General features: G+C 42.3%; 1 protein-coding gene across 1 annotated transcript in view; it reads right to left on the minus strand.

The window, feature by feature from the left end:
* GLDC (glycine decarboxylase) overlaps window positions 1-23,660 on the minus strand; it is a 47,137-nt gene extending 23,477 nt beyond the window's left edge. The window contains exons 1-4 of the mRNA XM_040541819.1: window positions 23,400-23,660; window positions 23,222-23,300; window positions 9,730-9,865; window positions 2,059-2,223 (exon numbers count right to left, since the gene is read on the minus strand). Of these exons, the coding sequence (XP_040397753.1) occupies window positions 2,059-2,223; window positions 9,730-9,865; window positions 23,222-23,300; window positions 23,400-23,660 (641 nt within the window). The remainder of the gene's footprint in view (window positions 1-2,058; window positions 2,224-9,729; window positions 9,866-23,221; window positions 23,301-23,399) is intronic.
* Window positions 23,661-23,906: the final 246 nt, after the last annotated feature.

Below are 23,906 nucleotides of genomic sequence, written 5' to 3' on the forward strand. Positions count from 1 at the left end.
CTGGTATGGTGCTGTGTTTTGGATTTAGGATGAGAACAATGCTGATAACATGCTGATTCTTCAGTTGCTGCAGAACAGTGCTTAGACTTAGCCAAGGACTTTTCTGCTTCTCATGCTGCCCTGCCAAAGAGGAGGTTCGGGGTGCACAAGAAGCTGGGAGGGGACAGAACCAGGACAGCTGACTCAAACTGGCCAAAGGGGTATTCCATACTACGTGACATCATGTTGAACAATTACTATGGGGTTACTGGCTGGGGTGGGGGGCATATGGGGTTGCTCAGGGTCAGGCTGGGCATCGGTCAGCAGGTGATGAACAACTGCATTGTTCATCACTTGCTGTGTACATTCTGTTATTAGTATTATTATCATCATTATCATTATCATACTTATTTCTCTTCATTTTCTGTCCTATTAAACTGTCTTTATCTAAACCCATATCCTTTTACTTTTTTCCTGATGATTCTCTCCCACATGCCACTAGGAGGGGGCGCAGAGGTGAGCGAACGGCTGTGTGGTGTTTAGCTGCCTGCCAGGTTAAATCACACCTCCACACACACATACTCTTATAAAGGAATACAATTGTTTTTTAATACCTAAGTTTCCTCAGATAACCAGACAGGTGCTATTGAAAGACTAAAATGCAGCCTAGCATAATAGCTTGGTTTTCCCCAGTTAAAAAAGCATAATATTATGTCAGACTGATGTTTTGAACAACTGAATAGTTGCATCACAATCTCATCTGTGTAGCATCCTTCTTGATAATACAGACCTGCAGAGACCTTCAATAGTCTCTCTCAAACTTCATTTAATTTGCATTTAATTCATCTCAAATACCCCTACAGCACAGTTCCCTGAAAGCAGATTTAGATATACCAATAACACTTTCACTTTTACCAACTCATGACAGACATACTCCGCTGTTGTTTATAAGCTCGTTTCAACCGCTGGTTGAAAAAAATCATTCAGGTCTTCAGTGTTCGTGGACACCAGAAATTCATGCCACAGACTGTTAGGTTATAGGACAAAAGATAAGGGAACACTGAGAGGCCACAGCAGGTGGGGGAGCCCAAGCATACACTGTCCCAGGCCCACCACAGGAGCCACCAGCCTGCCAGAAGCCCACCTCCACAGAAGAGCACAGGGGCACACATGAGGGTGGGAAGCCAAGCTGAAGACTCAGAGGAAAGGACACCTTGCCCAGGCCCCCCAGTGTTGTCCCAGAACCATGGAACATTATCGGATGCTGGGGAGAACACTTCGGGATTGACCAGGGATTATTATGGGATGTTAAGGGGAGGAAAGGTGGGAAAAGGGATATATTTAAGTGATCTGGGGAGGAACAAGTGTGGAAAAAAATGGAGGGATAAGGTGATAAAAAGGGACAGTTGTATATAAATAGTTGCTGGTGGATGCATTTGACTGGCCATGCCATGGTCCCAGTCAATTCAGTTTGTCTCTTCTTCTTGTTCATAGAATCATAGAATCACTAAGGTTGAAAAGGACCTTCAAGATCATCTGGTCCAACCATAGCCCTACTACCAATATCTACCAATTTCTTTCAAACTTTCTGTGGCTGAGGGACTGTGTTTTGGGGTGCGTATATATATGTGAGTCTGGGTGCCAGCAACAGGAGTCAGACCATGGGTCAGAGGGACTGGGTGTCCGTGGTGAGCTGGCTGGAAGGACTGGAGTGATCTCAGTGCTAAGACCTGGAGAGGCAGCTCAGCCACAGGGGCCTGTAAGGACTCATATATGCTCATTTTGCTTAAGTATTCTCTGACCTGATCTTTGTCCACCAAGGGTAAGCATTCCTTGCTCCAGACTTTCCCTCTGGTGTATACGTCCTTAGATTTCTGAAAGCTTAAGACTTCTCAGACACATCAACACTGGAAACTTTGTTAGGAGCTAAGTAACACGGACAAATCAGCAATCTGCTCACAGTCAAAAGGCCACACTCAGCTTCAACCCTCTCACCTATCCATGCCTACACAGTTGAGATGTCTTTCAAACTCCAAATACCTTCCTGCTGTGATTTAACCGTATATTTAAACATACTACCTGTGACATAATTGCATAGCTTCTGCAGCAGCTGTCCCCTCATCCAGCAATGATGCGTTAGCCACATCCATTCCTGTGATATCACACACCATAGTCTGGTAATTTAGCAGGCTCTCCAGCCTGCCCTGGGAGACCTCAGGTTGGTAGGGAGTATACTGGGTAACCCTGTAAGAAAAGAATTCTGAGTTTGGGTCACGGAAAATAAATATATCAGAATTATGCCAACACAGAACAGAATTATGCCACTGGAAACAAACAAACAAACCTGCTATTTGTAAAGTATAATTCACTAACATGAAAAATTGTCAGAAAAGCTATTTTTAGGTGGTTGTAATTTATTACTGTCCTGAAAATCTGAGAGTATTTTCTCTATTGATACTGAATTTTTACAGAAGAGTTATCTTCCTCCATTTTGAAAAGAGAATTTACTTTTAAAACAAAGGTATGAATGCATCTTAGTGAAAAGAGACAGGAAATAGGGTCTGAGTGTGGGAGAACTGAGTCATGTCACAATATCTGAATGAGGATGCTTAGTTCATTCATATCTAGGTATTGTATTGCCACTATCTTTCAATATAATGTTTCTGTGATCTTTTGCTTGCCAAGCACTCTCCACTCTCATGGAAAAAACTCTCAAGGAAAGGCACTTGGCACTTCACAGAATCAAGTTCAATAACATGCCACTTTTTGTGAAATGACAATTTCCATAAATGTTGGTGAAGAAAAGCAAGACAAATGTGAATTTTATCTGTTTTCACCAGGAGAACAAAGATGTACGGGCAACGCATGTGATTCCTTAGAAAAGCCAACGGCCTAAGCGGAACACACCATTATAACAGCACAGGGAAAAAAAAAAAAAAAAACACAACAACCAAACAAACAAAAAAACCCACCAAAGTAGGAAAGGGCCCAAAAATGAAAGGCAAGAACAGAGATCAAATTCTCTTTTGACTGGTAGAGGTTTGGACACTGGGTTCCACATTGGTTTACACCTGATTTTACACCTGTTTTAACCCAGAGCAGAGGCCAGAAACCAGTGATAAGAAGGAACACTTACGGCCTTGTTCTCTAGCAATGGAAGAAAACAAGAGTTTGTTTCTTGAAAGGGTGCTAGTAATCCCTAGACTTTTGAGAAACACTTATATGATTCATAGCTGAAAGTATGATCTCTAAAGAGGGACTGAAGAACTTGGAGGCTCAAGTCTCATATAAAGATGATAGGAGGTGAGCTACACAAATTTTTACAGAACAAGCTGCAGAACCTGTGGTATAGAGCAAGATGAAAGGAACAATAAAATAGCAATGCAAGGGAAAGAAGAAAAAAGTCCTTAAGAGAAAAGAAGAGGTAGAGAGATGGACATACTTAACAAGCAAATTCAAAGTATTCAAGAGATAAAGCATTGAAAGCAGAACCAAAGAAGGTATGCCAAGTGCTATTTACTGGGTATGTTCTTTGCTAATGTATTGACTATCTATTTAAGTGATACCTCTGCTCAGATTTCTCACATGTATAATAATCAGTGTAGTGACAGTAAACAGCTATATATGAAGTTTGATAAACATTGATGATTTTCCCAAATATTCAAGTTTTTTTTTTCCTGCTGTTAAGCTACACTTAACACTAAGTCACTCATCATAATAAAACTGATTATGCAATCAAAAACTGAGACCATGGCCTGTGCTGCACATAATATTGCCCATTACAAATAGCAATAATATATTTTCCCTGCATCTTCTAAACTCAGTTTTCAATGTCAGATAAACTGTCAATATGGCAGTTTGGAGATTTGTTTTCTGAATGCTCCCTCAGCTCTCACCAATACAAAGAGTTATTCCCAACTCCTTTGCAAGAACAATGAGCTCCCTTGCCTACTAAAAGAAACTACTCCACACTTAAAATTAACAATCCTACTTTCACAATTCATGAACTTCAGCTAAAGGCCTTTTTTTTTTTTTTTTTTGCATTATAACCTGCAGAAGGAGCTGGAAGTAGAGAATTAAATAATCACGTATCATTGGTTAGCATTTGCTGAAATAATGATTTAATAAAAATGAGATTTTAATTAAAGTTGAGTTTACCATCTATATGGTTCATTTCAACAAAAATTTTGTTTCATTTAACCATTATTGATTATGAACTGATGCACAATGAGATAGGTAGACAAAATTAGAGAAATCAGTAGCAGAGATGCAATACTTCACATTAAACATGGGTTCAAATTTTGCTATAGGACTTTCAAGTTGCACTCTATATTTGTTTTCAAAGACAAAATGAGTCAAGTTCACGACCTCCTACATGACAAGAATCAGTTTTGGTAAGATTTTATCTTATATAATTACAGATTGACTTTACAATAAAAGCTTCAAAACAGACCACTCAAATTAGATATCTAGAAAACTATTTTAATAGCTTCAGGGATTTCCACTCATAGATTATTATTAAATGATTTTTAAATGAAGTTTTTCCACTTTGTTTAAAAATGTGTATCTATTCTTAAACCACTACTAAGTAGCTGTGAATGTAATGGTTCCCTAAAATAACCTTAGTCCTACCATCATAGTAGAGATAGAACAACACATTATAGAACACGATTAATGAAGTTTTGATATTTTCATGCTATGCTTTTGAATGGCAAAAATGGTTGAAGTAAAAATTACCAATTTCAGGGAGAATGCAAGAAGTTCAACGTGAGATCTTGAATTCCAGTACTAGCGCAAATTATCATGAATGAAGTTTAACAGTAGTACAAGTGAAGACACCTTCTGTAACATTAAAATATTTATTTAAACACAAGGTTTTTCTTGGAAGGTTACTTGGCACTGTCTAAGCATCTAAATCCTGTAACATAATAACTATACTTCTCCACAATTTCTTTGAATAAAATAAATGGTTTTAGTCTGCACTGCAACTCCTGCCAGAATATTTCTGACAATCTATATTACATGGTAAATGACCTTCTAAAGTCATTTAAAAGTCAACTCTTTAAAAGTAGAAGTCATTTTTAAAGTAAACCTTTGTACAAATAAAATCTCTAAAAAGCACACAGAACAAACAGCAGCAACAACAACAACTCAAACAAACAAACAAACAAAAAACCCACAGCAATGCCTCTCTTCCACTTAGGTTTGTTCAAGTGGCTACTCTACAGGTAAAAGTCCAGCACCACAAACATTGAAATGAAAAGGAAGAATTACTATAGCGATGTGGAATACAAACTACAAACTAGATCTTTTTCAAACAAACTGGAGAAAAATATCATCTCCAGTCTGTATCTTTTCAGATCAAAATTAATTCTGCACACCAAGACTCCTAAGCTAATGAAGGCAGATAGATCATGACAAAGGAAACTTTTCATGAGAGGCTAACAGAGTCTTTCTTGAGCCTGTGTCAGACCCATCAGGACTTCAGTAGTAAGTGGCTTTCATTTTTGTAGCTATTTAACACTCTTTGATTTTGTTTAATTTTTCACCCTTGGCCTCATCCTACTCTCAGAAATGCCAACTTTAAGACACTGATGAAGGTTTTAAGAGACACTTAAGTAACAACGTGTCTCAGCAGCACTGCAGACTGGCATCAAAGCAAGCAGTATCTAGGAAACACAGGCTTTCAGCCAAAGCCTAGTCTGCTGATCAAAAATTTTGGCTTACAAAGGAGCTGAAGTTTTTGTACATAGGAGGAGGGGTTGTTTTAGGTTTAACAACAAAACAGATGATACATTATAACTGCAAGATTAACAATTATGGCTTCTTTATACTAAAGTTGCCTCTTGCTTCTACTTTGCCTTACAACATTTCCTTTGGGAAATAGTAATGAAATGGCAGAGCATGCAAAGACTCCATTACTGAACAATGCTCAGTGAACTAGTTCTTGATTAGCATTTGTAGCTGCACAGTCAATAAGATCTGAAATATAGTAAGTTCACCATGTACCTCCCTTCATAATTTTTCTATCCTTTTACTAAATCTCTGGAAATTTATTGGACTCATGATCAACATTGTACTTTCACTTTGTTTTAATGTATGTTCTTGCAGTTTTAGCCATTCAGAAGACTAACCTCACACACCAGCAGAGCTGGAATTGGTTTGAATTTCCAGTCATACAGAATATTCTTTTTGAGATCTGACAGTTGGTAAAAATAAAAGGAACCTAAAGTATAAACAGACCACTAGCATAATTTGACACCAACATACATAAGCAATATCTTACTCATGGGTTTGAGAAAGCTGGATGGTCTTATGACAGGGCATGGAGACATGCCAGTTTCCAGTCAAAGCACAGACACCGAATTTAGTGCCAGTTTGGCATGCTTTATGAGTTGCTTTTGCAGCTTTCTGTATCCGGTCTGCAAGTAGATGGCAACGGCTTAATGTTTATATCAGATTTTTGCATGGTACGCAGTAATTTTCAGAATGCAATCCAGGAGTGCTTAAGTGCTACTAGCTACTAAGCTACACAACTAATATTAAGACTGCAGGTATCTCTGGTATAGTTACTATATTCTTACTTATTTAATGTATGGGGGGGGGGGGAAATGAAGTGAGCTGTACTTCAGAGACCTCTGCATCATGCTCCATTGCAAGGTGTTAGTGTGACGTTAAAGGCCTGCTAGAAATACAAGTTTCAAAAATAAGTACTATGCTGCTTTGACATATAGGTTAATAAGAAGCTCTTATGTTAGTAAGAAGCCTAAGAAGCCTATAAGGTGATTTCTGAAGGCAATTACTCTTCATATCCTTAGCTACTCATTTGTGTTCATGTTATGGCACAAAATTAATTGAGTCTTGTACTAGGGAAAAAGTTCAGTACATTTGGTGTAAAAAGTTTTAATGTGTATGTGACAATGGGATACAACAGAATAAAGACTGTGTATCCATACCAGCAGACAGATAACATATTTGTACTGCACGTGCTAGATGTCGCATTACCAGTACTATGCCCCAAAATAAATCATTCTGCCTACGTTTTAGAGTTGAGGTGCTCTAAGTATAAAGCAAGTATACACATGGATCTGATGTCTGTTTTGGAAAAGCAGGCTAATATTTTTGCTCATATCAACTGAGTATGGAAAATACCTTTAAGACCTCCTCCTAGTGCTAGCATGGAACTGCTAGTTACAGACTGCCAGGAACAAGGAATTGTTGGCAGCTAGTAACCAAGACCAAAAGTAAAACAAGTATCAAAAATAAGCTTCTGTGACTAATCAAATCCCTCACTAAGGAGACAGGAATTTTAACTGCAGCATTCCAGTAATGGACTGCCCCACTACAGAAGGTTCTCTGCTTATTTTCTAACTTTGAATCAAAGCGTTTGTTAGATAAAAAGTTATCTGAGAAATATCTACCCAAAGACTTTTGAAATAGCTTCTTTCATCAATACAGAAGTAGTTTCAAATGAGATTCAGACTTAAAAGAAAAGGATGCCCACACTTTTCTGAAGCTACCAGTACAAAATACTCCGGATTGCTGACTTCCTAGGCACTTAATTAGTGCATGGTTTTGGTCAGGCAGTTTTATCTCAAATTAAGCTATTCAGCTTCATTACAAAGATATTACACATTGTTGTCCAGATGCTTCAGAAAGTTTTGAAACTCCATCAGTGTTGAATATTTTCTTATCAGAATCTGAGATCTGGGAAGATTTTTCTGGCAGTTCTTCTGAAGAAAGCAGTGTGGGTCAGTCATCTAATTTTCAGCTGAAAATACATTTTGTTTTAAACAGTTTCCTCCTGAAATCTACCTTTGCTCTTCCTACTTTCTGCTAGCAATTCCAACTGTACTAAATATTGAAAAGTCTTTCATTTCTATGCTCAGACTCTCTTTTTCAAACTTATATTGTATTCCAACACAAATCTTGCTCTAATGTGTGCCAAGCAGTGGGAAGATATTAGTTGTAAGAGCCAGAACCAAGCACAAAAAATACGTTTGCATTTGCAGCATTTCCCCTGGACCTATAATGCAAAGTGTGTTATTACTGATAATTAAACACTCAGGTGTTGCAAGGAGAGGTTTGATTTCTTAAGTAGCTTCCACAAAGCCTGTATAGTTATGAAGTTTGCATACCTCCTAATAAATTTCTTTTATCATCCTTCTGTAAGTTTAGCTTCTAGGATTCTAATTTGATTTAGGACACTTCAAGAACAGATTTCTGGATAGACTCTACCACTTGTTTTACTAGCACTATATAATTTTTTAGGTTTTAAAAATATGCAGTTCATTTTGGTTCACTTAATTTTACATTGTTCTTATTTTTGTCTCTAGCAACAGGCTATTCGTTTTGTTGAACTGTACTGAAATATTTAGTTTACATATTTTGCAAAAAGAAGATGGGGATAAGACCAAATAAAACTTGGTTTAGATGTATTGCATAGATTCCTTGGATCCAAAAATTGCAACTTTGTAGTCAGTTCAAAAGTCTGAGATGCAATAAAGCATACAAGACCAATAATTCATAGACTTGGAGGGCTGCAGGTACATGGACGCATTTACGGTAACCCAAAATACAAAAAAAAAATAGTATCTAAGCGGCAAAATCTTTTTACAATTATTCAACTTTTAAAAATATATATATAAACTTCAACTAGTGCTTGTATTAAAATCAAGATTACTTGGTAGTTAAGATGTCAGTTACTATTTTAATACACTTCAAAAAAGGATGTTATTGACTACAGATAAGAGAACTTCCAGACCAAATGAAACAACGCAAGGTATCAATGATATTCAGTGCCATGGAAAGTGAGATTCTGCATTAATTTTAGTTTTTCTGTTGCACCACATCTGTGTTACAGTTCTTTAGAACAATGTCAATACTGAATGAGTATTTATAATCAAGCCTTAGTGCTTGATTGAAAGTCTATTTTTATTTAGATTAATGCTGTTCATAATATACAAATTAATGCTTTAAAAGGTTTCCCTTTTTACATTTGAGCAACACCAAAACACCAGTCAAATTCAAATCTGTCAGCCAGCTCATTTTTTGACTTTTCCCCCAAAAAATGAAATATCAATTTGATGATAAGAACAAAGTATGATATTCTCAGTCTCTTCAAAAATGAATCATCAAGTATTTCTGCCTACCAATTTTCAGGTGTCAGTGGAGTGAATTATTAGTTCAAATAATAACATACTATATGGACATATATTCAAACTCTTGAAGTTCTCTAGTTTCAGAACCAAAAAAAAAAAAAACATAAGAATTTTAAAAGAAAAGCCTTTGAGATTTCCGAGGCTGCTTTCCTGTTCTCTTTCTGAAACCATAATCAGACTATTGTACGGTGTTTAACAACTTCCACCCAACACACAGCAGTGGAGGAGGGAGCTGCTTTAGTTTTCACAATAAGCTAGGAAATAATTACTTCTGTTTAAGAGATAAGTTCTAATACTTCCTTAAAGCAAACTGAAATATTCTTGGTTTAGTTCATAATAAATAGGAGTTGTGACTTCTAAGTCAATGAAACGTTTTACAGGAAAAGCATCTTCTAAAGTAAATTACATAAATGTATCTCCATTCTTTCTCCTCTCTACCTTCAGTATGAACTGCACTTACACACCAGTATCAAATACATGAAAGTCTTAGAAAAATAGGTTTGGGGCATATTTGTCTGTGCTCTAGATTTGATGAACTTCATATGCATATTTATACGTATGCATTTAACAAAAAAATGTTGTACATTACCATCCTGCATTCTCCAACAAATTCCGTGCAATGGGTTGAGGCACTGAGCAGTTGTAATAACCCATGCCTATATAGGACCTCCATATCTTGTTCTTGCTTGCAATATTGTATAAAGTTTCAAGGATTTCATTTTCACCTAATTGAGAAAAAATTATGTCAGAAAATTTCAGTTACACATAATGCTAGAAGATTTTAACTAAAATGACTCGTACCCCTGAGTAAAAAAATACAGAGTCAGAGACACACATATAAACAATAACAGAATAAGGTTGAAATGATAAAATATTCTGGGAAAGTTTAAGTTCCAACAAATATGAGCATTTCTCCCCAGTTATTTCAAGAACAGCTGATCTGGATACAACTGAAATTAAATATCTATATAACCTTCCAGGTTGTCTATTCACATTAACCAGACTTGACAGTTCAGTTGCAAATATTTCATTTTAGGAAGTTACACCTTTTTTAAGACATTAAGTAAAACTAAACAACACAAATTTCATTCTCTGACAAAAATGCAACAACTGAATAACAACAATGTTCCCACCAATGTGGAAATGATAACAAGAGAAAGAGATGTTGGCAAATGACTTAAGGAGCTCTCTTTTTTAATGCAATAAACATTCTGGGTCTCTTGCACATGCATTAAAATACATCTCAGAAGGGACTTTTCATTAGCCAAGCCTTATAGAATCAGCACTAGATGAAGCTATAACCACTCATTACTATGATTTAGTGTGCTTAGCAGAGCCCTTTTTGCACAAACAGGACTCACATCAATCATCCAGGAGTAATTTCTTAATATTAGAGAACTTTTTTTTCCTCCACAGACTTCAGGCACTTTCCGTAAACAATTGATAGAATGGAAGAGTTTTATTCATTTAGTTTTAGTATGCTTCATCAGTTTATTAAAAAATAGTGTGTGAATACTGTATTTCTATCTTAAGAAATTCTATTTAAGATTAGCTTTGAAATCAGTCTGCCAATCTAGTTTAAAGACTACAATTCAATGCTTTTGAAGTGGACAAACAGATATTACCACTTCAGCTCTGATTTCAGAATTCATGTCTCTTCTTCCTCTTACTTGAAATGCTTAGATGTTGTTTTTTAAAATATGTATTTTCCCCCAGATCTGACCTTGGAAACTGCTGTATGGCAGCAGTACAGCAGTTGCATTAAGTTCTTCTGTTCATTCTGCATTGCAATCTCAAAAGCAGACTTTGGAATATCAGGGTATAAATTATCAACACAGAAAAGCTTGGGACCTGGATGTTTAAAATCTTGTTTCTCACTGTAAGTTATTCCAATCAGGAGAGCTCAAGTCAAAACATTTATTGCTCGGGAATCTGCTGGCAAATTATTTTCCATAGAAAATGTCATGGTTTTGAATTAATTTCTTCTGCAGCCACAGATACTAGCACTTCAGCTCTGATTACAGAGGTCATATCTCTTCTTCCTTTTACAGCTGCTATTGCATTCAATGTATAAAGATTAATTTTTTTAAGTCTTTTTTTTTTTTTTTTCCAATTCATTTATTACTTGCCGAGGCGATCGGCTCTGGGGCAGACGCGTTCTGCAGCGCAGCGGGGGATCGAGGCAGGCAGGGCTTTTTTTTCGGCATCGAGGCCACTCCAAGCAGCCGAGAGGGAGCCGCCAGGACCCGGCAGCCCTCGCGAGGGAGGCTGACGAGGCGTAGGCGGAGCCAACAGCGCCCCCTCCCCGGCCGTTCAAAAGCAGCCCCTAGGGAGCGCGGCGAGCAGGGCGGGGCGCGGCAGTTCGCGCAGGTAGCGTGAGCAGGGAGGGTCCCTCGCCGCTCTTTTGCAGCGGTCTTTCCCTTCGGTACTTGTAACCTGCCTGCGAGCAACCTGGTCATGGTATCAACCAGGCAGAAGACCTGGCCTCTGCATCTCTTGCGGCCTCTCCAGCCGCAGTCACCGATGTGGCTACTCAGACGGAGGGCTCTGGGAAACACACCGCCGTCCAGGTCTTGGGCTGCAGGGTGTGCCCGAGTCTTCTGTCAGTATCCGACAGCAGCAGCGAGGGGTATGCCTGTGGGAGGTGTGCCCAGGTTGAAGAGCTGCTCAGCCAGGTAGCGGAGCTTCGGGAAGAGGTGAACAGGCTCAGGAGCATCAGGGAGTCAGAGAGGGAAATTGACTGGTGGAGGTGTGCTCTACTCTCTCTGAGACAGACTCAGGAGCCTGCCACAGCAAAAAAAAACAAAAAAAACAAAAGTTCCCTCATCCCACCAGGCAGTAGGAGGAGACCTAGGCCAAGGGGGGGAATGGAGGCAGGTTCCTGTTCGGGGTGGTAGGCGAGCCCTGTCCCTGCCCACCTCACCTTCCCATCTACCCTTATATAACAGGTATGAGGGTCTAGAACACAGCAGTCAGAACAACGAAGTAGACAAAAGCCCGTCCCAGTTGGAGAGGGTGCCTAAGGCAAGGCAACCTATCCCCCGCATTGCTACATCAACTGTCAAAAAAGAAAGAAGGGTTATTGTCATGGGGGACTCCCTTTTGAAAGGGACAGAGGGCCCGATATGCCGACCGGACCCAACCCACAGGGAAGTCTGTTGCCTCCCCGGGGCTCGGATGAGAGACTTAGCTAAGAAAGTCAAGCGCCTGGTACGGCCCACCAACTACTTCCCACTACTGGTCTTTCAGGCTGGTAATGACGAGGTAGCAACGAGAAGTCAGAGTGATCAAAAGGGACTTTAGGGCTTTGGGGTGACTACTTAAAGGATCAGGGGCACAGGTTGTGTTTGCCTCTGTCCTTCCGATAGGGGGGATTGATGCTGACAAGCAGACTCATCACATTAACACGTGGCTTTGGGACTGGTGCAACCAGCAGAATTTCGGGTTTTTTGATCACAGGAAGGTCTACGCAATACCGGGCCTGCTGGCACCAGATGGGATGCGCCTCTCTCAGAGAGGGGTGAGGATTTTTGCTCAGGAGTTGGCAGGGCTGATAGATAGGGCTTTAAACTAGAGTCGAAGGGGGAAGGGGATAAAACCAGGCATGCCGGTGATGAGCTAAGGGGTGGTGCACTAGAATCAGAGGGACTGTGTGCTAGTGAGGCCCTTCGGTCAGCTCCACAAGGTGCTGCGTGTAGGGAGGCACATTTGAAGTGCTTCTACACAAACACACGCAGTATAAGGAATAAAATGGATGAGCTGGAAGTCTTGGCCCAGTCCCGCAGCTACGACATCATCGGCATAAGCGAAACCTGGTGGAATGAGTCCTGTGGCTGGTGTGTTGCAATAGATGGTTACAGGCTCTTCAGGAGGGACAGGCAGGGTAGGCGAGGTGGCGATGTATGTGAAGCATGGGCTGGACTGTGTGGAACTTCAAGTTGGCGATGGCAAAGTTGAGAGCCTCTGAGTAAGGATTAAGGGACGAAAAAATAAAGGGGATGTCGTTGTGGGAGTCTATTACAGACCACCTGGCCAGGACAACAATGCTGATGAATTATTCTTTGCAGAACTAAGAGATGCCTTGAGATCAACTCCCCTTGTCCTAATGGGGGATTTCAACTTGCCAGACGTCAGCTGGGATCACCACACTGCTGACACGAGCAAGTCCAGGAGGTTCATAAAGCACCTAGATGAAAACTTCTTGGTGCAGGTGCTAAGAGAGCTGACTAGGAAAGGTGCCCTCCTAGATCTGTTGCTGGAGAACAGAGAGGGTCTTGTGGGGGACGTGGCAATTGGCGGCCGTCTCGGTCACAGTGACCATGAAGTGGTTGAGTTTAGAATTTATGGTGACAGAAGGAAAACTGCCACCAAAACTTCAGCCCTGGAAATGGGGAAAGCAGACTTCAGGCTGCTCAGGGAACTAGTCAGCAAGGTCCCCTGGGAAACTGCTTTTGATGGCATTGGCGTCCATCCATGCTGGTCAATCTTTAAGCACTGCCTCCTAAAAGCACAAGATCAGGCAATTCCAAAATATTGGAAGTCAGGCAAGCAGGGCAGAAGGCCGGCCTGGCTGACCAGGGAACCTCTACAGGAGCTTAGGCGAAAAAAGAAAGCGTACAGCTGCTGGAAGGAGGGCCAGGCAACAAGGAAGGAATACAGGGATGCTGTTCATGTTTGTAGGGAGAAAATTCGTGTGGCCAAAGACCAAACAGAGTTGATGCTGGCCATGACTGTGGGAGACAATAAAAAAGGTTTTTTTAGATATGTGAACAGAAAAAGGTGAACCAAAGAAAACATAGGTCCACTACTAGATGGGGAGGGTCTCCTCACAGACAATGATATGGCAAAGCAGAGACCTTTAACGCCTTCTTCGCCTGTGTTTTCAACACTGATGACAGGCTTCAGGACCCAGGGTGCCCTGAGCTGGAGGACCATGACAGTGGGAATGACAAACTCCCAACCGACCCTGAATGTGTGTGGGATTTGCTGCTCACCTGGATCCATACAAGTCCATGGGTCCAGATGGAATTCATCCGAGGGTGCTTAAAGAGCTGGTTGACATCATCTCAGGACCTCTCTCAATTATTTTTCAACAATCTTGGGAGTCTGGAGAGGTCCCATTGGACTGGAAGCTGGCAAATGTTGTGCTAATTTTCAAGAAGGGTAAGAAAGAAGACCCTAGCAATTACAGGTCTGTCAGTCTCACATCAGTGCCTGGTAAAATTATGGAGAGGATGATCCTTGAAGTTATTGAAGCACTACTGGGGGACAATGCAGTCATTGGTCCCAGCCAACATGTGTTCATGAGGGGTAGGTCCTGCCTAACAAATTTGATTTCCTTTTATGATAAGATCACCCATCTAGTCGATCAAGGGCAACCAGCTGATGTGATCTTTTTGGACTTCAGCAAAGCTTGTGACACGGTTTCCCATAGGATCCTACTGGACAAAATGCCCAGCATACAGCTAAACAAAAACATCATACGATGGGTGAGCAATTGGCTGACGGGCAGGGCTCAGAGGGTTGTGGTAAATGGGGCCACATCTGGCTGGCGGATGGTCACTAGTGGGGTCCCTCAAAGCTCCATTTTAGGACCAGTCCTCTTCAATGTTTTTATAAATGATTTGGATGTAGGACTAGAAGGTGTTTTGAGCAAACTTGCCAACGACACCAAACTTGGAGGAGTTGTTGACTCTGCTGAGGGTGGAAAGGCCTTGCAGAGAGATCTGGACAGATTGGAGAGCTGGGCAATCACCAACCACATGAAGTTTAACAAAAGCAAGTGCCAGGTCCTGCACCTGGGACGGGGCAACCCTGGCTGTACGCACAGACTGGGCAACGAGACACTGGAGAGCAGCCCCGCAGAGAGGGATCTGGGGGTTGTGGTTGACAGCAAGTTGAATATGAGCCAGCAGTGTGCCCTGGCAGCCAGGAGGGCCAACCATATCCTGGGATGCATCAAGCACAGCATTGCTAGTTGGTTGAGGGAAGTGATTGTCCCACTCTACTCTGCGCTGGTGCGGCCTCACCTCGAGTACTCTGTGCAGTTCTGGGCACCACAGTATAAAAAGGACATAGAACTGTTGGAGAGTGTCCAGAGGATGGCAACGAAGATGGTGAAGGGCCTAGAGGGGACAACATATGAGGAGTGGCTGAGGTCACTTGCCCCATTCAGCCTGGAGAAGAGGCTGAGGGGAGACCTCATCGCAGTCTACAACTTCCTCGCGAGGGCGAGTGGAGAGGCAGGTGACCTATTCTCCGTTATCAACAGTGACAGGACCTGCGGGAACGGTGTTAAGCTGAGGCAGGGGAAGTTTAGGCTGGACATCAGGAAGAGGTTCTTCACCAAGAGGGTGGTTGCACACTGGAACAGGCTCCCCAGTGAAGTAGTCACTGCACCAAGCCTGTCTGAATTTAAGAAGCGATTGGACTGTGCGCTTAGTCACATAGTCTAAATTTTTGGGCAGGCCTGTGCGGTGCCAGGAGCTGGACTTGATGATCCCTATGGGTCCCTTCCAACTCAGGATATTCTATGATTCTGTTCCACAGTCATCTAAATCATAATCCCGTCCACTAAGATTTATTTTTTTTGTATGGATCTTCAGTTCTGACTTCAAAGCTCATTCCTTCTCTGCCTCTTACTCAGTCTACTGTTACATTCAATATACAAAGGTTAATTTCTTGTTTTTAGTAAACTGTAGGTTTTTTTTTTCCTCCTTTTTCCCTGGAGGTTCAGGAGCCATATGTTTCTTATACTTGAACTCAGCAATGTCCAAGGAAAAGTTTCTAAAACATAGTATACAGTTCCACTCTCCCATACTCCTCCTACAGTGCTTATTCAAGACAGATTCACTTGTTATTTATTTTAGTGAGGGCTTTAACATTACAGAGATCTTCCTCTATCATTTGCAAACCAAAACCTCAATGAAAGATGGTTTTGTGTTCAGTTTGAAGGGGAGTGTTGTATTCTTGCAAAATTCAAACTTCATCAATTTTTTTTTGAAATTCTAAAGCATTTGTTCATCTGACTCCAAGGTCAGCTGAAGGCAGAAGCTGTCTATCATTTATCTTGCTCACTAGCCCAAAACGTCACACACAAAAAATGCATGAAAAGTATAAATTCCATAGTAAATACATACCACAGATACTGTACTATATGCCAGATAGTTTCCTTTGTCTGCCTGACTGGACATTTCTTCAAAGAAAGTTAAAGAGTCTTTTCTCAGTGAATACAGCTAACAACTATCACATGAACACGCTGAATGTTTGACAGAGCTCCCTGAAATAACAACACCATTTACACACTGATTCAATGCACAAAGCAAAAAGCCTTAGTGAAACCATAAGCAGCTTAAGCCCCAATTAGGCTTCCAACTTAAAGGTAGAATGGTAGAACCACATATAGCACTGGCTATATTTTCATAGTTACGTGAGTTACCTCTGGGGACAGTCACGCTATTAGTTGTAATCAGGGTAGTGAAATACTTGAAGGGCACACTCACTCCATTCCTGCATCACTTCACTTGCCCTGCTCCATCAATCATAACAAGGGCAACAGCATTAGCAGCTCAAATACACACCTCCAACATTCAGCATGCTTCTTTAAAAAGACCTGGGATGACCATTCCTTCAGTGCCCCCACACTGCCGGGAGGTAGCTCAAAGCATGAGGCACCTCTTTAAGAAGTCCCATAAGGAACTGCACCCCTGAGCAACTCAAGTCAACAGCCCTGATGTGTCTGTCCAGCCTGGCTGGACAAAAGCAAACATTAGTCCATAAAGATTTATGACAACTCAGTTTTCCACACATTCAGTGTTTGCTTCGCATTGGTATAGTTCTGAATTCAAGCAAAACTAACCCAAGCAAGGGTCAAAGAAATTGATGCATACATCGCAGCCCAAACTCTGACTGTTCCTAACAGCAGCCCCTGCACTGGTGATAGGACAGCTGTGTGTGGTGGGAGGATGAGAGGCACAGCTTGGGCTGAGGCACAAGAGGCTCAGGCTGGAGACAAGGAGAAGCTTTTCACCACTGGGACAGCCCAGCCATGGAGCCAGGGCCCAGGCAGCGTGAGACTCTGCAGCCTGGGAGTTTCGCTCCCTGGCTGGGTGAAGCCCTGAGTAGCCTGGCCCAGACTAGGCCTGCTCTGGGCAGGGGTGGGGTTGGACACCTCCCCAGGGTCCCACCAGCCTCAGCAGGATCTTATATCCCGGTTCCCTGCAGCAGCAGCTGTATTCCCCACTCCCCACAGCCTAGCTTTTAACAGCATATGCCTATAACAGGACTTGTGAAAGGTGTCTAGCGCTGCACTGTAAGTGACTGACACTAGTAGAAAGGCAGAAGAATGCTAACCACAAGAGTGATCTTACGCATGCCTAATAACCCTTTTTCAAGCTCAAAATTAAATTGCTGAGTTTTCAGCTTAGTGGACAGAAGGGTCACTAAGTCCAGAAAATTATACATTTATTCTGCTGTATGTACCTTAGGGCATATGTAGTGGAAACACAGTAATCTTATAAATGTTTGAGGCTAAAACATAAGAACAAGACCAGTATTTCAGCAAGTGTCAGTATCTGAGAGTTAAAACCACAACTTTTAAGACCTCAGTGTTGTGTTACAAATTTCTTTCAACTCTCCCCTGCAACAGGTGAAATACAGAAATATCCAAAATGGGGAAATAAAATTGAATTAAAAAATTTACTACTATTAAGAAACAGTTGGAAATTGGCCATCAAACTTAAGACATTTCTTGCTAGTTTCTGAAACAGCATGGTTGAAGTGCCTTTATCTTTAATTCATTTCACTGGTAGTAGTCTACAAATCCTTTAAGAACCTTATTCAGCAAGAAATAAAATTGCCAGGTAAGTCACTGCAGTTGATCTTTATTCCCCTCGTTATTACATTAGATATGATCAGAGACAGTACCCAGGATAAAGTTCATTGATCTTGCAGTACTCTTATCAGACAGCTGTAGAAAAAACTTACGAAGGCTACCACAAGGAGTTCAGCAAGGACACTTCAGGACTGCCACCCCCTACATTCACAGGTAGAAAAGGCAAAATACATCACAAAAAATAGTAAGGAGTGAGTTATCCTGTCATAAAATGATAGAACTGTTATTTCTGCTAGTCTTTTAGTGGTTAGCATAGTAGCTTTGCGCTGTGAGATACCTGCAAAAAGATAGAGTATCTAGAGAAGTTCAGAGAAGTGGTAAAAAAAATCAAGACAAGAGAAACAGATTGAGATATACAACTTAAATCCTGCAGTGTAAGAGGGAAGAAACTATTTGATACCATTTAGCTCACACTACACCAGGTCCTCGTTATTTTTTTTAAACATTCTGACACCAAGAAAGCAAGATCTTAAAAACAGTTCATACAAGAAAAAAAAAAAAGGATTAATTTATTTCTCTTGCTTTAGCAATTAATTTAACTTCTGTAACAAAATCGTGTTACATTTAAGTGAAAGAGTCACAAAGCACCATCAGACATGCATGCAGTAATGTTGCAGGACAGCACGAGAGCCTGCTCCAGGTGCAAAGTCTTAACAGCAACTGTCCAAGGGAAGGGTGGAAAGCCAACACTGTTTGCTGCCCTGCCACCTCCTCCTGTGGCTTGGGCTACCCACACTTACCCAGCCTACCTGGAAAGCAGAGGCAACCTAACCTGAGCATGCTGAGATTTACCTGCATGGCAGTTGAATTTGAAAACAGAAACAGTCTTTCTTACAGTATGACTGCTTCTGAACCACATCTCTTTCAGAAATGTTTAGGCTGTAGATCCAATTGGTTGCTTACACAGGTTTTGTAGACTAATCTTTATAAATTCTTAAGTTTTATAAAACAAGTAGGAATGTTTTGGAAGAAATCATGGTAGAATTCATAGACTCATTCTTTTAATTCAAATCCTAGAATTTGGATTAATTGGCAGCATTGCAGGGATAACTATCACTGATACACAGTGTCAGTTTGCAGGGATAAAAGGAGAATTACTCTTATACAAAGTGATCTGTTCTTTGACTTCAAATGGGTCAGTCACTCCATATGTGCTAAAGCACCTTCAATAATTGAAAAAAAAAAAAGCTAGCTGTTAAGGTTCACTTGTAGTCACAGTGGGAAAATGCTCTGTAATAACAGCTGATCACAAATAACTAAATATTGAACAGATGCCTAGCCTTTGTTGTGAATATTGATTAAACAGAAGCTATATGCCAAAATAAAATTTTCCCTGGCCTAAATCTGCAGAAAATGCTGACTGTAAGAAGCTTCCCTTCTAGAGTAAGTCCTACAAACCAGGACTTTTCACTGCTTGGTTCCTACTGGCTTTCACTGTTATGGTTCAGGTGGTTTTACAGCACTGACTGTCACTGGGCTCATGGCAGCAGGCATTTTTAAAATGGCTTTTTTCCTTTCTGGCACAAGAGGAATATGGATACTTCTGTCATATTACATACAAATGAAAACAACTTATTTCAAATACCTCTTAGCACAAGTTGCACTATTTTTCTCCTTCACAACTGACCATGTCTATACCAGAAGATGTTTCCCAGAAGAGTGCTGAGAAAACTGAAAGAGCATTCCTAGTGTAGATGCACTTGTACACACTTGTAAATGTAAAGCTTAGTATTTACCATTCACACATATGCTAATATCCAGTTGAGGCTAGAATCTTTCTCTGTCAATATATTGTCTGTCAGGGAAGTAATGAAATTTGAAGCACACTTCTGTGCTAAGAAATATAACACAACTAAGTGCTTCTACTGTAATAAGATGTTTTATTTAGGAATGGTGGAATACGCTATAACATTTAAAACAGCTTTTTAATATAAGCTGCTATATAAGCTGGAGGATTTATTTTACTGTTGTTGCATACAGACAGCTGATTGATTTTCTAACTTTTAGATAATTTGTGGCATTACCAAGTGAAGGATCTGTAAAGCAAAACAATCTCATTGCCACACCTAATCAAACTTTGAAGACACATACATCAAATGTCTTTTCCTTCTCTCTGCAGTTGGTACAGTTTCACAGCTCACATGAGAGCCTTGCCTTCGCTGAAGAATCTCACCAATTTTTCTAGATCAACTGTGCAAATACATAGTCTTCTAGACATTTTTCTCTGGTGAAACCTTTTTCCTCATTTGGAGTATAGCTATGTTATTTCACATTTGGATCTGAGGCAAGGCTTAAAGCTACAAAATCTTAAAAAAATTAAAGCAATTACAGAGACATGGGATACTCATCCAGACATATATGGTATATGCATGGTTTTCTTGGGCTGCATTATATAATTCTAGCTGTAAGCAACAACTTCAAAGAGACTTCAGTGCAAGCTCAACTGCATATCCCAATATGAAGGAGCAGCACAGCTCATTTGTTCAGCTGCACACTAACCTGTCACTATGACAGGAGCCACTGTTTGTTTGCTTTTGTTAAAGCAGCTGTTCAGAAAAATGGAAGTGTATACTTAAACCATTAGAAATTGCCATAGTAAGAACTTCACAAATACTGTACTTAACACATTTTGAATGGCCTTGTCCTGTTCTCTCACTGCATGTATGAGTTCGGGGAATAGTAGGAGCAAAATTGTCTTCATTCAAACAAAGAAGCATGTTTAAAAAACAATCCAGTTCTCACAATGCTTTCTCCGTTTGTTATTTTGCTTTAATACAAGGTGTCCTGGTTTCAGGTAGGACAGAGTTAATTTTCCTCCTAGTAGCTGGCAGGGTGCTATGTTTTGGATTAGGATGAGAAGAGCACTGATAACATGCTGATGTTTTAATTGTTCCAGAGCAGTGCTTACACTAAGCCAAGGACTTTTCAGCTTCGCGCTCTGTCCTGCCAGTGGGCAGGCTGGGGGTGCAGCAGGATCTGGGAGGGGACAGACCCAGGACAGCTGACCCAAACTGGCCAAAGGGGTATTCCATACCATCTCACATCATGCTAAACAATATATAGGGGTGGCTAGCCGGGGTGGGGGGCCAGCTGCTCGGGGATAGGCTGGGCATCGGTCAGCAGGTGGTGAGCAATTGCATTGTGCATCACTTGCTTCATACACATTTTTAGTAGTAATACCATTATCATCATCGTTATTATTATTTTCCTGTCTTAATAAACTGTCTTTATCTCAACTCACAGGCTTCACTTTCCCATTTCTCTCCCACATCCCAGAAAGGGAGGGGGGAGGGGGAGTGAACAGCTGTGTGGTGTTTAGCTGCCCACTGGGTTAAACCACAACACAAGGTATGGGGATGAAAAATGTTATACCATACTTACATAAGAAATTCCACACTGGTAATTAGAAAGACATGATTCCTTGTTAATGTGCCATTAGAGAGAACAAGTTTTATCCAGAATATGATGTCCTAGGTCCAAGATGTTCAAAGTGAAACTGCGTAACTTTAATCTGAGACTTCTAACTCTGCTTTAACAAGGTGTGAAGTTTTCTGCTACCAATGGAGTGGAAAACTAAGTGGCAAAAATCTACACACCAAAGTTACAAAAGACAGCTAGTCAGTCACACTGAGGGAAGAAAAGGCAGCAGTGTACAGAAAAAGTTTTCTGTACTTCATCTCTTTTGAGAACTCACTGCATGCAGCGCAATGTGAGACTGCATCACAGTCACATTCTTTCAAAGTTTACTATAAGAGAACTTGAACAGCATAACAAATGAAGCTAAGAGCCAGTGGACTACACGCACCATTAGCTAATGAGGTCCCCTTGCACAGTAAGAACTTGCATGCAACAGACCATCACTAATTCATAGTTGATTTAAGAGATATCCCCTTCAAACAACAGGAAAATCAGTATGAGAACACACAGAAATGCATCAAGATTTTAACTTAAGTTGGCATAACTGGTTTGGCATTCATTAATGTGAAATTTTTTTAATGCCTAACTGTACAGTATCACAGTAATGTCCATTTTAGTAAGAGAAAACTTTGTAAGGATATCATGTATTGAATCCCAAAAACGAAGAACTGGTTTTTAAGAAGTACTTATTAGTGGCAATTTGTCTCCTCTTGAAGACTATAAAAAAAGTATCTAAGTTCTTTTCCCTGAGGACAAATACAAATAGCTCTTCAGTCAGGGGGCATCCTGACCGAAGTACATTAACTACGGGAAAGCTCACAAAGGAAGTACTTACAGCAGCAGCCACATGGACAGAAGGTAAATCTCACCTCTCCTGCCCAACATAGGTTGGGAAACTACCAGAAAAATCAAGTGTCATTGTACTAAGGGAGTGTTTCACCAGCTGGACCTTTCTGCCAATGCCCAACTCCATCATCCCAGCTTCAGCTTCCCTGGATGTGCTCCCTGGCTCTGCTCCTGATTGCAGTGCCCCACCTGGCACCCACCCAGGACTCCCTGAGGACCCAGCAAGCACACTCCAGCCATGGTGCGTTGGTGAGCAATGCGAGGAGCCAGGCGCACGGACCGCAACAACTCAGGCAAGGGATCAAGACATAAATACAAAGCTAATACCAGCCAAATCGCCTCTGGTATTAGAACAGCTAAGGAGATTTGCAAGTTTTGCTGGAATTGCTTAGGTAGGTGCATTTTTAAGGGTTTCCTTGACTCCCTGGATTTCCTGGGTGATGTTTGCACATGATGTTCAATGTATCAAGACCGTAACAACTTTAAAAAATGTTAACATGAGGACTCATTGAGTCACATCAAGTTGTCTACAGCGATTTGCTGTATCACTCTGATTCCACAATAGCTGGCTCAGATGCTTCACATTCCTGCTCTGTACCCACTTCCCTCAACCAGAGGGATTCAAAACGCCAGCCGGCAGCCTCCCATGCACCGCTTACAGGGGGAATACACGCAGGTTTTGGAGGCTTTTAGGGCGTGCATGCTCTCACCCGGGTGCGCGGGGAGCACACAATGGAGCCGCGCAGAAGCACGGGAGCCGCGCGGGGACGGCGGCCCCGCCGAGGGGCGATGTTTCGCCACGCCTCCCCCTCCGCATCGGGATCTCGGGACAAAGCGGCGGCCCCGAGCCGAGAGGCCGCTCCCGGGCGGCTTTTCCCCCCGAGCAGCGGCAGGAAGGCCCCGGGGGGCGGCGGGGGTCACTCACCCACGGGATCCTCCATCCTCAGCGGCCTGCGCAGCCGGATGCTGCCCGGGATGGCTTTATCCATCAGCTCCTCGACGCTCTGCAAAGAGGCGGCGGCACGCCGGCGTTAGCAGACCCCAGACCCCGCAGACACCCCCTTCCCAGCAGCTCCCCCCCCCCCCGCCGCACGGGCGCCCACCTGCACCCCGAGGGCTCGCAGCATCTCCCTTTTCTCCCCCTCCCGGGGGCCGATGTGCCGCCGGGAGAAGTCATCCTGCCGCGGCAGCAGTTCCTCGATGCACCGCGCCGCATCGCCGCCGCCGCCTCCTCCTCCTCTTCCTCCACCACCAACCCGGCGCTGCTGGTGGTGCCGGTGCTGCCCGCCGCCCCCAGCCGGCCGCAGGTGCCTCGGCCCCCCCCGGGCCGCCAGCCGCCCCCACCAGCGCCCGCAGCTCTGCATGGCCCCGCCACAGCCACCACCGCCGGCAGCCCACGCTTTGTGGCCGGGGCGGGGGCGGTGGCGGCGCGGCCCCCTCCGGCGGCGCCAATGGGGCGGGGGGGCGGCGCCCTGCTCGCCCCTCCCCCCCGGCACCTGCCCCCCCCCCCCCCCCCCAAAAAAAAAATCCGCCCCGCTCGGCCCTGACCCCGGTGCCAAGGCTCCCCCCCCCCCGCCGGGTGGACGCGGCCCCGGTGGCTGCAGGCAGCC

The sequence above is a fragment of the Cygnus olor genome, chromosome Z (assembly GCF_009769625.2).
Source record: "Cygnus olor isolate bCygOlo1 chromosome Z, bCygOlo1.pri.v2, whole genome shotgun sequence".
In the NCBI taxonomy this organism is placed as follows: Eukaryota; Metazoa; Chordata; class Aves; order Anseriformes; family Anatidae; genus Cygnus; species Cygnus olor.